Source organism: Phaenicophaeus curvirostris, chromosome 27, assembly GCF_032191515.1.
Source record: "Phaenicophaeus curvirostris isolate KB17595 chromosome 27, BPBGC_Pcur_1.0, whole genome shotgun sequence".
NCBI classification, from domain to species: Eukaryota; Metazoa; Chordata; class Aves; order Cuculiformes; family Cuculidae; genus Phaenicophaeus; species Phaenicophaeus curvirostris.
In genome coordinates this window covers 1,857,347-1,870,933 of record NC_091418.1, presented here as the reverse complement: position 1 = coordinate 1,870,933, position 13,587 = coordinate 1,857,347, and the positions used below count along the sequence as shown (strand labels likewise).

Below are 13,587 nucleotides of genomic sequence, written 5' to 3'. Positions count from 1 at the left end.
CATCTCCAACATTCCAGCTTTAACAGAGGTGAAACTCCTCCACCCATTCGTGAAGCATGGCTTAATTAATCCATTAGCCTGAAATACCAGGTGTTTAAAGCACCTAAAATCTCTCCCCACTTCCAAGCGGCAGGGAGGTGGAACTGGATGGGCTTTAAGGTCCCCTCCAACCCAAACCATCCTACAATTCTATGAAATCCAAGCCCCAAAAGGACAACAGAGAACAGAAGCGGTTACCTAGTGCAGTGAGGCCTTCTGAAATGGAAGAGAGAATATACATGATTACATGAGGCTCCAGACTGGCTATAAAGTTCATGTGGTCCTGGGTAAGAACTTCCAGCAAGGAATAGTATGACTGGCTGAGCTTGGGATAATCCTGCAGAGAGAGAAAGACTGTTAAGGTCTTGCGGGCAGCCTGTAACCTTCAGCTTTCTGCTAGACCCAACCCTTCATTAATCACCTGAAACAGCTTACAGAATCTCCTGTAAAGAGAACAAACTGATCTCCCTCACAGCATAACTTATGAGCCAACATATTTCCTTCTCCCCGACCAAGAGCTTCCCAAACAGGCTCCAGGTCCAGCAGGTTCTCAGCACTGTTCTATCAAACCACCTTTCTGCACTGCTTTGCTCTTTTCAAAACAGCGAGTGCTGGCTGACTAATGGAAGTGCTGGAGATGCAGAGATAGCACTTGCTCTTCAGGTGTCCACGCAGAGTGCCAGACCACATCAAAATCATGAGAGAGTTGCGGTTGTTCAGCCTAGCTCTGGGAAGACCTTAGAGCAGCTTCCAGTATGGAAATGAGCTCCAAGAAAGCTGAGGAGGAGCTCTTGGTGAGGGAGGGCAGGGATAGGATGAGGGGAATGGTTTTAACCTGAGAGAGGGGAGATTGAGATGAGATCTTAGGCAGAAATGTTTTCCTGTAAGAGTGGGGAGGCCCTGGCCCAGGTTGCCCAGAGCAGTGGTGGCTGCCCCATCCCTGGAGGGGTTCAAGGCCAGGTTGGATGGGGCTTGGAGCTACCAGATCCAGTGGGAGGTGTTCCTTCCCATGGCAGGGGGTGGAACTGGATGGGGCTCCAAGAAGCGGAAGGGGACTTGGAACTGAAAGGGCTTTAAGGTCCCTTCCAACCCAAACCATTCTACAAATCTGTATGTGGCACGAATTCACTGATCTCCGTGATTAAAGTTCTCCTTTACCATATAATCTTCCAACCCTGTCTTTCCTGGCCGTTTGTTACACTGCTCATCAGAGGTGTGGGCTTACCAGAAGGTCACTGTGAGGGATGGAAAGCAGAAGCTTGATAAATGTTTGCAAGGCATTGTCCAGTGCATCGTCCCCATAGAGACGGAAGACCCCAAAGTTGACGTAGCTCCCGCTCAGTGCAGCCTTCAGCATAGAGAAGCAGATGGAAATCCCCTTGAGCTTCAAGGCATAGACTTGATCCTTTGGGACCTCCCCAAGCGTTAGGATACGATTTCCTGCATGAGCATATAAGCAAAATCAGTATTTCAGCAACCACAACCAAACCCTTTCTCCCCCAGGGTGCAAGAAACCAGAAGTAAAGCCATAAGGAGCTATTGAGAAGTCAGCCACAAGCACCGAAGACTCATCGACCAGCTGAAGGTTGGGGCACCCGTTACAAGAACCACATATGAGGAACAGGCTGAGAGAGTTGGGGTTGCTCAGCCTGGAGAAGGTTCCAAGAAGACCTCAGAGCAGCTTCCAGATCTTAGGGAGAAATGTTTTGCTGTGAGGGTGGGGAGGCCCTGGCCCAGGCTGCCCAGAGCAGGGGTGGCTGCCCCATCCCTGGAGGGGTTCAAGGCCAGGTTGGATGGGGCTTGGAGCCCCTGATCCAGCGGGAGGTGTCCCTGCTCATGGCAGGGGTGGAACTGCATGAGCTTTGAGGTCCCTTTCCAACCCAAACCGTTCTTTGATTCTTTGAAGTTACAAGCACGGCTCTACGAAGAACACAAGCACATGAAATCCTGCTGTGCAAACAGGATACTGTGAGGTCAGGACTGCTGTTCACGTCCTTTCCAGGCCTGACCGTGTCCCCTCGCCTGCTCACAAGGGGCTCAGGCTCAGCTCCTGCTCAGGGCTGACATTTCCTTCCTCATTTGCATGGCAAACACCCTGCCCCTCTGCTGGCCTGGCTACACCACTCCAGGCAGCAGCATCTCCCTGTACCTCAGCATGCATTCAGCAAGCGATTTGGCACCGCTTCGCAGCCCGGGCTCGCTCCCTGAGCTGGCAGGCGCCCCAGCCCTCCCTCCCCAAGCAAGTGGAGGAGTCAAGGGCAGAGTGAGCTTGCCCGGATCCCACCTGCTGGATACTCACCATACGTAGTTATCATTTTACTCGTTTCTCGGAAAAGCAGGATGCCGTTTGGTGAGGACACATCGAACTGCAGCCGCTGAGATCTAACGGAAAGATATAGAATGAATCAGAGCTCAAACATACCTGGGAGTAAAACCAAAGCTCATTCTGCAGCAGCTCCATGTGCTGCTGCGTATGGAACTCCTGGCATTAAACAAAATGCCCTGGTCTGGTAGAAAATACTGCTGTTCATTACCAAAGCCAAGCAGGACACGGCCACTTAGGGACAGACAAGCTCTGCTGTCGCAGAAGAAAGGGCCTGTATTTCACAGCCGTTAGGAATATTACAAGATCGAGGCTGGAAATCTTGTCTTGGCAATAGTCACTAGGCTACTGTACACAAACACAGCGAGCATCTTGGAGGCAGCATTGTAGGGCAGGCTGACTGGCTCCTATTCATAACGCAACCGAGCATTCAGAGCTTGGCATTTTCTGCCCTCCAGTGAATAGATCTTACAGTTGAAGCGCAGTGAGTTGTCTAGTTTGCCTCTGAAGTCAGTGAGTGGATGTATTCCAGTAGAGATTGTCCTACTGCAAAGATGCCGCTCGCTTGTGGCAAACAGTCTGGTGTTACAGATTCTCCAGGACTCAGAACTGACTGCGCCTGAACCTCCTGTCCCTTCCATTCAGCTGTTAACAACGGACCCTTCCTACAGGGCTGTGTTCTGCTGGCTGCAGAGCCAGAGCAACAACTTGGCAACCTTCCACCGTGAGATTAGAGAGCTTCTGAATTATCTGAATAGCCTCAGGTACCTCTCAGTTGGCAAAAAGAGCTGATGCTCTAAAGCGAAAGTGGTCACCTGGCTGTAGGACAGAAGAGCGCTCGTTTTAAACACAGGATTGAAAACTTAACACGAATCGCCTGCCTCTGTCTTACAGTGCTGTCCTCGGAGGCAGACACTGAACAAATTCAGTGTTTATTGATCGTGTCTCTTGGTCTGAGTCACGACACGGCTGATATCTGAGCTGTCAGACGTTCTTCCCCCATTCTTCAGCTCCCTCCACCCCCTTGCCAGCCTTTATAGCATAAATAGACAGAAACAGAGAAAACAACCAGGCACCAACACCCCTCTCAAAGGCTGAAGAAGCAAACAGACACAAATTCCCGCTGGTTTTCAGCTGCTGAGGGTTCATACCTGTTATGTACCAGCTCAGCCATCAGTTTGAGGACAGGTGTAGTGCAGGCTGGGTCATGGTACCAGAGTTCAATCGCCCGCTGCAGGATGGGCATGTAGGATGGGTAGCTGCGAGAGGAAAGCTAAGGAACTCTGTTGCTTTGCATAAAACACCTTTCCAATGAGGACAGGCTGAGAAAGTTGGGGTTGTTCAGCCTTGAGAAAAGAAGGCTCTGGGCAGTCCTCAGAGCAGCTTCCAGTACTGAAAGGGGCTCCAGGAAAGCTGGGGAGGGGCTCTTGATGAGGGAGGGCAGGGATAGGATGAGGGGGAATGGTTTTCATCTGAAAAAGGGGAGATTGAGGTGAGATCATAGGAAGAAATGTTTTGCTGTGAGGGTGGGGAGGCCCTGGCCCAGGTTGCTCAGAGCAGTGGTGGCTGCTCCATCCCTGGAGGGGTTCAAGGCCAGGTTGGATGGGGCTTGGAGCAACCTGATCTGGTTAAAGATGTCCCTGTTCCTCCAGGGATGTCAGACTCGATGATCTGTAAGTGTCCCTTCTAAATTGAAGTAGTCTATGATTCTTAAAATGGTCACAGTTTCTGCCAACGGTGTGTTTTGTGTACTGTCCCCAAACCTTGCAGAGCAGCTCGCTTAACGAGGTTAACCAGAGATGCTGCTCGCTGCAGTCTGCTTTACTACAGAAAAAAGTAATTAAAACACCCCCTTACGTCTGTTGAAGGAGTTGCACACGCTTCTTCTACTCAACAAACCAGAACTAAAGAGGTTTTGAATGAAAGGGAAGGCAGACACAAAGATCTGCCAGTGCAACACAGAGCTGACCTTCACAGGCAAAGAGAAATCGGGAGCCCAGACACCGTGCTCTTTGAGCAGCTATGCTCTCAGCAAGAGGACAAAGATATCGACTGCTGTTGGCTCTGGTTAAGCAAGAGGAAAAGCTTTTGCGGCTGCTGATACGCACACATCCCATTAAAAGCCTTTGTGCTTTACAGGTCAAATCTCTTTAGGTCCATTTGGAAAAATCCCAACAGTTCAGTTTTGAGCAGATTTCTGGGTTGATTTGGTTGCAGACAGACCATGTCAAATCTATTTTAGGGCTTCGAGACAGGACACCGAGTACTATAAACGTGAAGAGAAACTCCAGTCAGGATTTGGCAGGGAAAATAGGGCGTTTGGATGCAGTCAGCCACAGTTCTCCCCTCTAGCAGACAGGATGACTCAAGTTTTGGGGCCTCAGAAGGATACATCCACTCAAACAGCATCATGAAGCTGGTCTTGGCATTGAAGGCAAAGGCTATTCCCCTCAAATCTCTCACCAGGCCAACCAAAGTTCTCTGCATTGCAAAAGAATATGTATGTTAAAACATAGCGTACACATGGATCTCTCCCTTCCTGAGTCCACCAGCCTAGACCTACTTCCCTTCCTTCCATCCCAAAAGCAACACAGCCTTTCTGTGCCAGGCCGCCAATCCCAGGCTGGGCAGTTCTTCCTCTCCAGGGCCAGAAGCCCCTTTATTCTGAGTCAGTTCAATGACTATACCAGATTATTTCATTCCCAGCAGAAGGAAAGCTGGCAGAGGATCACTGTTTGAAATACAAACCATGCCTAGATTCCAAGGAATACAGGGACACCACTACTTCCCCACGTTCTGAAAGGGAAGCACCCATCACTCCAGTGTCTACTTGTCTCTTTCGGAGAGGAGAATGCTTCTCACCCTGAAAGAGTTACCCATTCTCTCCTGTCTGAACCAAAAATGCCCAAGCCCCTGAAGGAAACAAGGATAACAGGGGAGGTCCCGCCTAACTTACTTTTGCCTCTTGTTCATTGAAAGTATTTGTGCTGAACATCTGTGCCACGGTCTCAAAGGCAGCTGTGAGGGGAAGCATGAACTGCTCGTACTGATCCTCATCTTCCCCTGAAAGGAAAAAAAGGAAATCAGAAGGAAATAGGTCACATATCCCTGAGGTTCTGCCTGGGATGGGCATTCGGGCACTGCTCATCCACGGAGCCAGAGACCACAGGTTTCCAGACCGGTGATCCATTACTGCCAATACCTAACTTACAGATAAGGCTTAGAACAAGCTCTGCCACATCAGGAAAACATTTGGAATACTACAAAGGAAAAAAATAGCCCCAGGATTGGTGGTGAGCACCTCTGGGACCCTGCAACATGGCATCAAAGCCATTAGAGCTTCTTTCCCCTCCTTTTTCTTATTCCATTTGGCTTTTCCAGTGTCCTCCCCTGGAGGAGCTCTGCAGGTCCCAGGATATTGCAGAGCCCAGCATCTAAATGACAGGATTTTGCTCTGTTTTCCAAGAAAAGGTGTTATTACCTAAATCCACCATGAGAAGACGCCCAAGTGCAGTGTAGAACGTAGTCCGACACCTCATGTCAGTCAGGTTGGACTGATTGTTAATGCCCAGGAAGGAAAAGTGCTCACTCTGCAAACGGAAGAGAAGGGTTAAAGGGGAATGATGACCACCTTGAACGGGCTCCTGTCTCATACGCTGAGGATCCCTGAAGATCCCTTGGTCCCCTGTCTAATTCTCAGCCCGTGTGAGGATGAGGAGCAGTGAGCTGCACGGTTATCTCGCTAACCAGCCATCTCGGGGAAGGAGCCACCAGAGGGCAACAGGCACCACGCCTGCACGGCCTGGAGCAGCGTCTTATCTGCTGGCAAAGATGCCAACACTATCATCTTTCATCTTGGAATTCCCCAGGACAAGATGAACAAGGAAGTCTTGCTTTGCCTCTGGAGCAAGAGAGTGAATTAATCTACTCCCCCCATTACTCATTGGGACCACGAAGGCTGCTGAAAACCAGCTGATGGCAGACAGATTCCCAGTTATTCTACTTGTGTTCTCTAGTGAAACAGCAGCCCTGGACAATGCAGCCTGAAATCAGCTCCTGGAAGTGGGATGGCTGCAAAATATCCCCCAGCTCAAGCAATACCAGCGCCTCGCTCAGTCAGTCAATGCAAACCGCCTGGATGCAGCTCTGGGAGTCCTGTCTCAACAGCATCAGAGCATTGAGACACTGCGCGCTCCCAGAGGCAAGTAAGGAATCTGATACTTTGATGCTGCCTTCTAGTTGCTCCTTCTAACATCTTTGATTTCAAGCCACATCCCAGATCCGCAGAGGGAGCACCATAACAGCAGTGACCACGGAACAAGGCTGCAAGTGACAGCACTTCCTCCACACCAGCACTTTTGGAATGAAAGCTGGGGCATCAAAATGCTGTTATACTTTGCTTTAAGCTGCACAGTGTTCAAATCAGCAGTATCAGCTGTCTCCTCATTTCCATCTGGAGATGTGTCTTTAGTGGAAAGCAGAGACCTCCACAGGAACCATTCAGGGATGTAGCCCGTAAAAGCGAAGGGCCAGCTTTAACCAAAGAGTGATGGAGCATTGACCACATTTTCTAGAAGCTCATGGAAGCATCTGAGAGACTGTTTAAACTTCCAAAGCGTGCCCACGTGTTAAAAATTAGGGTATTATCTCCAATGCACACTGGCAGATGGAGGAGTTTACTGTGAGAAGCAGAAGGTAAAAGCACTCACCGTGTGATTGTTCAGCATGAACTGTACAGCGCTCAGCTTCACCAGCTTTCTGACACTGCTGTACGTAAAGCGGGTGTTAAGGAAGTGGCAGAGCCAGGAGAAAACTTCTTGCAATGCTTGTAAGGCACTTTCCAGTTCAAAACTGGAAGGGGACCTGCACCTGTTATTCAGTACATTCTACACACTCTTCCATTTGTTTCAAAAGCAACCAAGTTGCATAAATCTCTACTGTCAGGACCCGCAGTGATCATTTTTCTTCACTGGCAGGAAGGACAAGTAGAAGGCCATAAGACAGTGACTGTAACTAAGTCAGTTATAGGTAATTATGATGCAAAATAATACCCCCCCTCCCTACAATAGGTAGGCATCTACTGCAATTCAACAGCTAGATAAGACATTGCCCAAGCCCTCGCACTCTGCTCTTCGCATTACTCAAAGGATGAAGCGGTGCAGGAATCTGTTAGAGAGCGCTCCTGTTCCAGTCAAGTATCTGGGTCGCTCTTCCCACATCCCAAGGTTTGAGCATCCTGTGCTCTTCGGAAAAGGATATCCAATGGAGAGGTCATTGAGCAGCTGCAGCGTCTTGGAGGTGATCGGCTCGCATCGACCCCAGTACTTCAAGTTGGTGATGCTAGGGAAGAGGACAACAAGGACGGATCAGAGGGGTTTGTTCGGCTTCCCCTTTGCTGTGCGGCGGATTCTTCCAGTTCAAAAGTCACCCAACATCATCAGCTCCACCCTCCACCAAAACCACAGACATCACAAGCCACAAAATATTGGTATAAAATCACTGTACTTACATTTGGTTGACTAGAAAATTATCCTTCAGATAATCTTCACTACTTGGGTCCCAAGCTACACTGGCCCATACCCAGGCCCTTGGAATTCTGTGGCACTCCAGGGCTGGTTTCTGCAGCAAGGGTAAGAGAATTCTGCGGCAGTGACTACATGCAGACGTATGCAATTCTGCACCTGCACCATCCACTGTCAGCTGCAGAATTCTAGTAGCCCTTGCTTCTTCCAGGAGAGCCATTTCACCCCTGGGAATGCTGTGCAGCTGGGACCAGGGTAGGCAAGGCCCCATGCGTTTAAAGCTGGGGGCGATGCTAAAGAAGTTAAGCTAGTAGCTGCACATCACCAGGTGTGCGGCACTGGGCATCAGCATCAGAGCAACAGAATTGATTCAAAATCATGGAATGGTTTGGGTTGGAAGGGGCCTTAAAGCTCACCCAGCTCCAACCCTCTGCCATAGGCAGAGACACCTTCCACTGGATCCAGTTGCTCCAAGCCCCATCCAACCTGGCCTTGAACATCTCCAGGGATGGGGCAGCCAACACTGCGCTGGGCAACCCAGGCCAGGGCCTTGCTACCCTCACCATGAAGAATTTCTTCCTAACGCCTAATCTAAATCTTCCCCCTTCCAATTTAAACATGACAAAAAAGCCAGTGGACAGGTTGGGTCCAGAGGAGAGCTGCCACGGAACTGGCCAAAGAGGCTGCCTACCAGGGTGGAAGATTTTGAAGAGAAGAACTTCTGCTGTTCTGGTGCTGAACAGCACGGCTTGCCAAGAAACCCTCAGAATCATGAAATGGTTTGGGTTGGAAGGGACTTCAAAGTCCATCCAGTTCCAACCCCCTGCCATGGGCAGGGACACCTTTCATGAGGGAGCAGTTCCCTCCCCACAGAGCTTTCGTGGCTGGTGAATGCCAATAGTCAAGTGATAGAGACAAGTGCTTGAGGCTGTCCCCTCTCTGACTTTGGTTTTACTAAGCAGGCACTGGAAAGAGAATCCATGATCCTGGTGTATGGCTTATTTTTGTGTCTCCATAGCCCAGGTTAGAATCCATGGTGGATAAATCAGCTCTGGAAACTGTGCGTGACTTAAGCCCTGAAAAAAGCTGTAATTCTCTTGAGAAGCAAGATGTTACTAGCTTTAGGTTGACCGACACTCCCTCATATTCCAAGTTTTTGTTATACCTTTAAATAAGCCCTGGAATTTCTGATGCCTACAAGCAGGAACACTTACATTTTTCCTATGAAGACGCTGAGGACCATGGTCTCATCATTCAGCCCCAGGACCTCTGAGAGACGGCGGTACAGCTGGAGGGGAAGAAATAACACTTGATTTAAAAGCTGGAGGGGGAAAAAAAATGAACAGTGCTTTAAAAGCTGTCAACAAAACAAGCAATGATCAAAGACTGTTCTGCCTTTGTGGCAGACACGCCTGGGAGGGCGCGTGCTCCAGGCTCTCCCAGATCAGTCAAACAACACACAGAGACGCTTGCGATCTGATCCAGAACGATGCTTGCCCTAATCCCTGCCACCTCTTTTTTGTCTCTAGTCACAGCAGGTTCAGATACTGCGCACGGGAGCTTTGCTTTTCCTAGGGAAAGGGGACATGGCAACTCCTACACCTACATGCAGTGTCCTTGTGAGTTTGGAACTCTAAGCCCCTTGTCACGTCACTGCTCTGAAGTCAGAGAGAGATGGGGACAGAAGGTCATAACTTACTGGCAAGGAAGAGAATCTATTTCTAAAGTAACGATGCTCCCCTTCTTAACACTTTTTTAGATGTAAAGAAGGTATTTTGCATCTCGAAAGCTGCATCAAGGTATTCAAAGCCCAGTACATCTACAATTGCTTTGTGATGAAGAGAACAGATACTTATCTTCACCTCAGAGCGAAGGAAGCAAGGCAGATACTAAACTTGGGCTCCTCAAAGGTGTATGAGGTGTGTGACTCATACGCTTTCACACATACACAGACTAAAGGAACTGGAGTCACAGCAGAAACCGGGCAGATAACAAAAGCAAACCCCGGCCTCAAGTTGTAGGATATGGTCACAGTCACTGCCTCCTTCCTGACGCACATGGTATTTCAGGAACCGCTCAGGGTTTGCAGTGTTAATACCGAGCAGAAAATACATCAGACAGGTCTCGGACAGAGAAAACAAGTAATGCCACGTGCTTCCATTTAAACAGGGAAGCTATTCCTGGACTTCCTATCACCAGAGAGACAGAGTCAAGGGGACTGATTACCTTGGAAGATTTCTGCACCTGATCTCCGATATAGATCTTCCGGAACTGCTCAAAGAAGCTGAGCATGGCGAGCTCCAGCTTCTCATTCCCAGCCTGCGCCAGACGGGAGTCCGTCAGGTTCATCAACTGCAGCACTCTGGAGAGAGATGGGAAAAACACACCTTGGGAATACTGGCACGTGGTGGTGTTTTCAGGCCTTTTCTGTATTTACTTTCCGTGGGGATGGTCATTTTAGGTCAAGAACTGATAAAACTGATTAACAAAACACTGATTACAGCACATTCCTGTGCAAAGCTTCCACATCCCTTAGAATCACGGAATGGCTTGGGTTGGAAGGGACCTCAAAACCTGTGTAGTTTCAACCCTCTGCCACGGGCAGGGACACCTCCCAGTGGATCAGGGGCTCCAAGCCCCATCCAACCTGGCCTTGAACCCCTCCAGGGATGGGGGAGCCACCCCTGCTCTGGGCAACCCGGGCCAGGGCCTCCCCACCCTCACAGCAAAACATTTCATCCTCAGATCTCATCTCAATCTCCCCTCTTTCAGCTGAAAAGAGCCTTAAGGCCTTGTTGTTCATTCACTGCAGGGTGTGTTGGGGTGCTTTAGCGCACTCACCCAGTGACAGGTCCATCGTTTTCAAACCTACTTTAGAAACCACCACCTCTAAATGATACTCGCACTTGAGTTTGGCTTTCGCTGTGAGCCCTGCAGAAACAGCACCGTGACCTGTGCGCCAGCTCAGTGAGAAGATCTTGCTGGCAAGGAAGGATTTTAGAATAACACACAGGCAGCAGAACAGGAGGGTAAAAGCAGTGATATTTTTTGGGGCAAGTGCCACAAAACACAGAGAGGGCATGAAGATGAAATGTAAATAAACTTCCGTGAACATCTATCACATACACTGGCACTAAAGGAGCTGAAATGTATATGGGGTCTCACCATTTCCTCTCCAGTGACCTATTAGCTACGCGGGAAGCCAGCGCTTGATGTTATCTATCGGCTCACTGACAGGCCAGCTTCAATAAATTCACTGTACATCTCCTTTTCCTACCCTAGCTCTGAGCAGAGTAGTTTGACTCTGGACCAGAAGGCATGCAGTGTGATGCATGAGTAGGAAACTACCTGCTATCACATCCTTCAAATAAAGCTTGAACGGCAGAGGATTTACAGTCCTGGAAATCAAGGACGTGTCAGATGACGTTGTAAGGTTTTAGCAGGTATAGAACTGCAATATTCACAGGGTGTTTATAGACAAAACCCACTCTGGATTATTAGCCAGGAAAAAGACTTCTCCCCCACCCCAGCAAAGAACCATTGGGCACTTAGTTCTGCTCCAACACCTGCATTTAAGCCTCGTTAATTCCCTTCTTTCATGCTCTTCCCCTCTCATTCCCTTTATTGTATCCTGGATTTCCCAATTAAGCCAAGCCACAGCAGAACTTTGCTGCCGGGCTCCAGCCAGTGCCGCCAACCCCTTCCTTCAGGATGGTAAATTACAGGGTAAAGAAGGGAAGAACATGGTGGCAGCTTCAAAACGCCAATTCTTTTCTTGACTTCAAGTGCGGTGCAAGCTAGAAAAGTGTCAGTGTCCCTACCGACAAACCAACTCGCCATCCATTGCATCCTGCTCATCCGTGCTGGCAAACGAGACCCTACCGCCAATCACCGCCCCGATAATATAGACGAGCCACGTCAGGCGCCCTGAAACCAACAGAGGACATCAGAACCAAGCACGTTACATGGAGGAAGCTGAGGAGATTTGCATTTTATTTTGGCAAAGACAAGATCGACAAAGAGAATCCTTCCGCTTTAGTGCCCATCTACATCCAAATTACTCAATTTTCTACTTGGTGGAGAACACGGGCATAACTTGACTAGAAAAGAAACAAGAGTGCTGGGTCTGCCTGGAAGGTTTCAATTATTTAAAGCTACTCCAGTGCAGAAAGCCACTTGTAAAATTGCATTTTTTGTACTGAAACATGTGCAGATGCCATCAGGCAGTGTTTTATCCTTTCAAAGCACACGTGGCCAGTGGAGAAGTCACCATGATAGGGAGTTTTGCCCCAGTCAAAGTACTATGTTCAATCAGACAATGCTGTTCCAGGAGGAAGAACAGTTTCCATACCAACTCCTCCATGAAAGGGGAAGCTGGGATGTTATTAGATAGGGAGCACAACTCAAGCCACCAAAGGAATTGCTTCTTTACGGTCACTGTTAAGCAATTCCTAAACCAACCAGCTGTGCAGGTAGAAAACCTCCACGCTGAACCCACCCAGCGCTGCGGACAGGCACCTCCATCAGGCACCAGCTACAAACCCTGCTCCCAGTTCCTCGCTCCCAACCATCAACTAGAGGTTTCACCACATAACCAGCAGGAGGTTCAAATAAGCACTCCCTGGTCCTGGATAAATGAGGGATGGGGCAGCAGTGCTGCCTGCTGCTGGATGGGGGAACACCCCCAGAATTTGTCCCTAAAAGACTGGGCAAGGAGATGCACTAAATTCCTCCCCAAAAAGGCATGGAGTCAGTTGTAGGACAGCAATATCTTCAGCCAGTGCTGCTGTGTGCACTGGGACTGTCTACCCACAGCCAAAAAGGTTTGACACCTCCCCAGGGGAACATCTGTGGGATCTGCCTCCCCACTGGATGGATTTCCCAGGAATGCAGGCGTCTGAAACGCTGCTTTTGGAGAACAGGCAATCTCGGCTCTCCAAACCCGCTCACCTTCTTGTACAGCCACGTCCATGGGGCTGGCGGTTGCGCTCTGCAGCAGCTCTTGGTAGGACTGGGCCGACTGGTCGAAGAGCTGCACAAGCAGAGCACAAGTCTTCTCATATTCACATCGGCCGATGGTGGAAAGCTGATCCAGCTGCTGTTGCACCAGGCCAGTGTCATCCAGTGGATCCTCTAAACCATCCCTAAGCGGCAAAAAAGGACATTAGAAAAGGAGTTAAAATGTAGTATCATTGAAGCATGGAAGGTTGGGGTGGAAGGGACCTCAAAGTCCCTGTTCCAAACTCTGCCATGAGCAGGGACACTTCCCACTGGATCAGGGGCTCCAAGCCCCATCCAACCTGGCCTTGAACCCTTCCAGAACATGCAGCACCCAGAAGAAGGTCCCTGTCTGGTTGCCTTTGCATAATAAAGCTTTCCAGCTTTCTCAATGGTTTACCTGCCTTTTCCTCTAAATACACTAACCTCAACAATAAGTTTACTGCGAGCTCCAGAACTAGCTAAACCTGCTGTTCCTCCCCTGCATCGCGGGATACCTAGAAAGGGATAAGCTCATCAGTCTTCCTCGAGAGGCATTATTTTTCTATATGTAAACATTTCTTTTTACCAAATATAAACACACACAAGGTGGAATTTATCCCACACAAATTCAGGCACTGCAACTGAGTCCTGTAGGCTGCCCCTACGCTCAAAGGAAGGGGGGAAAACCCCCATACTTTTAGGCAGAGATCTAAAAATTAAATG

General features: G+C 49.3%; 1 protein-coding gene across 2 annotated transcripts in view; it reads right to left on the bottom strand.

Moving 5' to 3' along the window:
- Positions 1-13,587, bottom strand: part of XPO7 (exportin 7) — a 41,059-nt gene that overhangs the window by 2,863 nt on the left and 24,609 nt on the right. For both annotated transcript variants that reach the window (XM_069877557.1, XM_069877558.1), the window contains exons 12-24: positions 12,835-13,028; positions 11,706-11,811; positions 10,111-10,246; positions 9,099-9,172; positions 7,622-7,702; positions 7,072-7,135; positions 5,844-5,952; positions 5,319-5,425; positions 4,755-4,843; positions 3,514-3,621; positions 2,339-2,421; positions 1,265-1,479; positions 238-376 (exon numbers count right to left, since the gene is read on the bottom strand). In XM_069877557.1, coding sequence (XP_069733658.1) covers positions 238-376; positions 1,265-1,479; positions 2,339-2,421; positions 3,514-3,621; positions 4,755-4,843; positions 5,319-5,425; positions 5,844-5,952; positions 7,072-7,135; positions 7,622-7,702; positions 9,099-9,172; positions 10,111-10,246; positions 11,706-11,811; positions 12,835-13,028 — 1,505 coding nt within the window. The remainder of the gene's footprint in view (positions 1-237; positions 377-1,264; positions 1,480-2,338; positions 2,422-3,513; positions 3,622-4,754; positions 4,844-5,318; positions 5,426-5,843; positions 5,953-7,071; positions 7,136-7,621; positions 7,703-9,098; positions 9,173-10,110; positions 10,247-11,705; positions 11,812-12,834; positions 13,029-13,587) is intronic.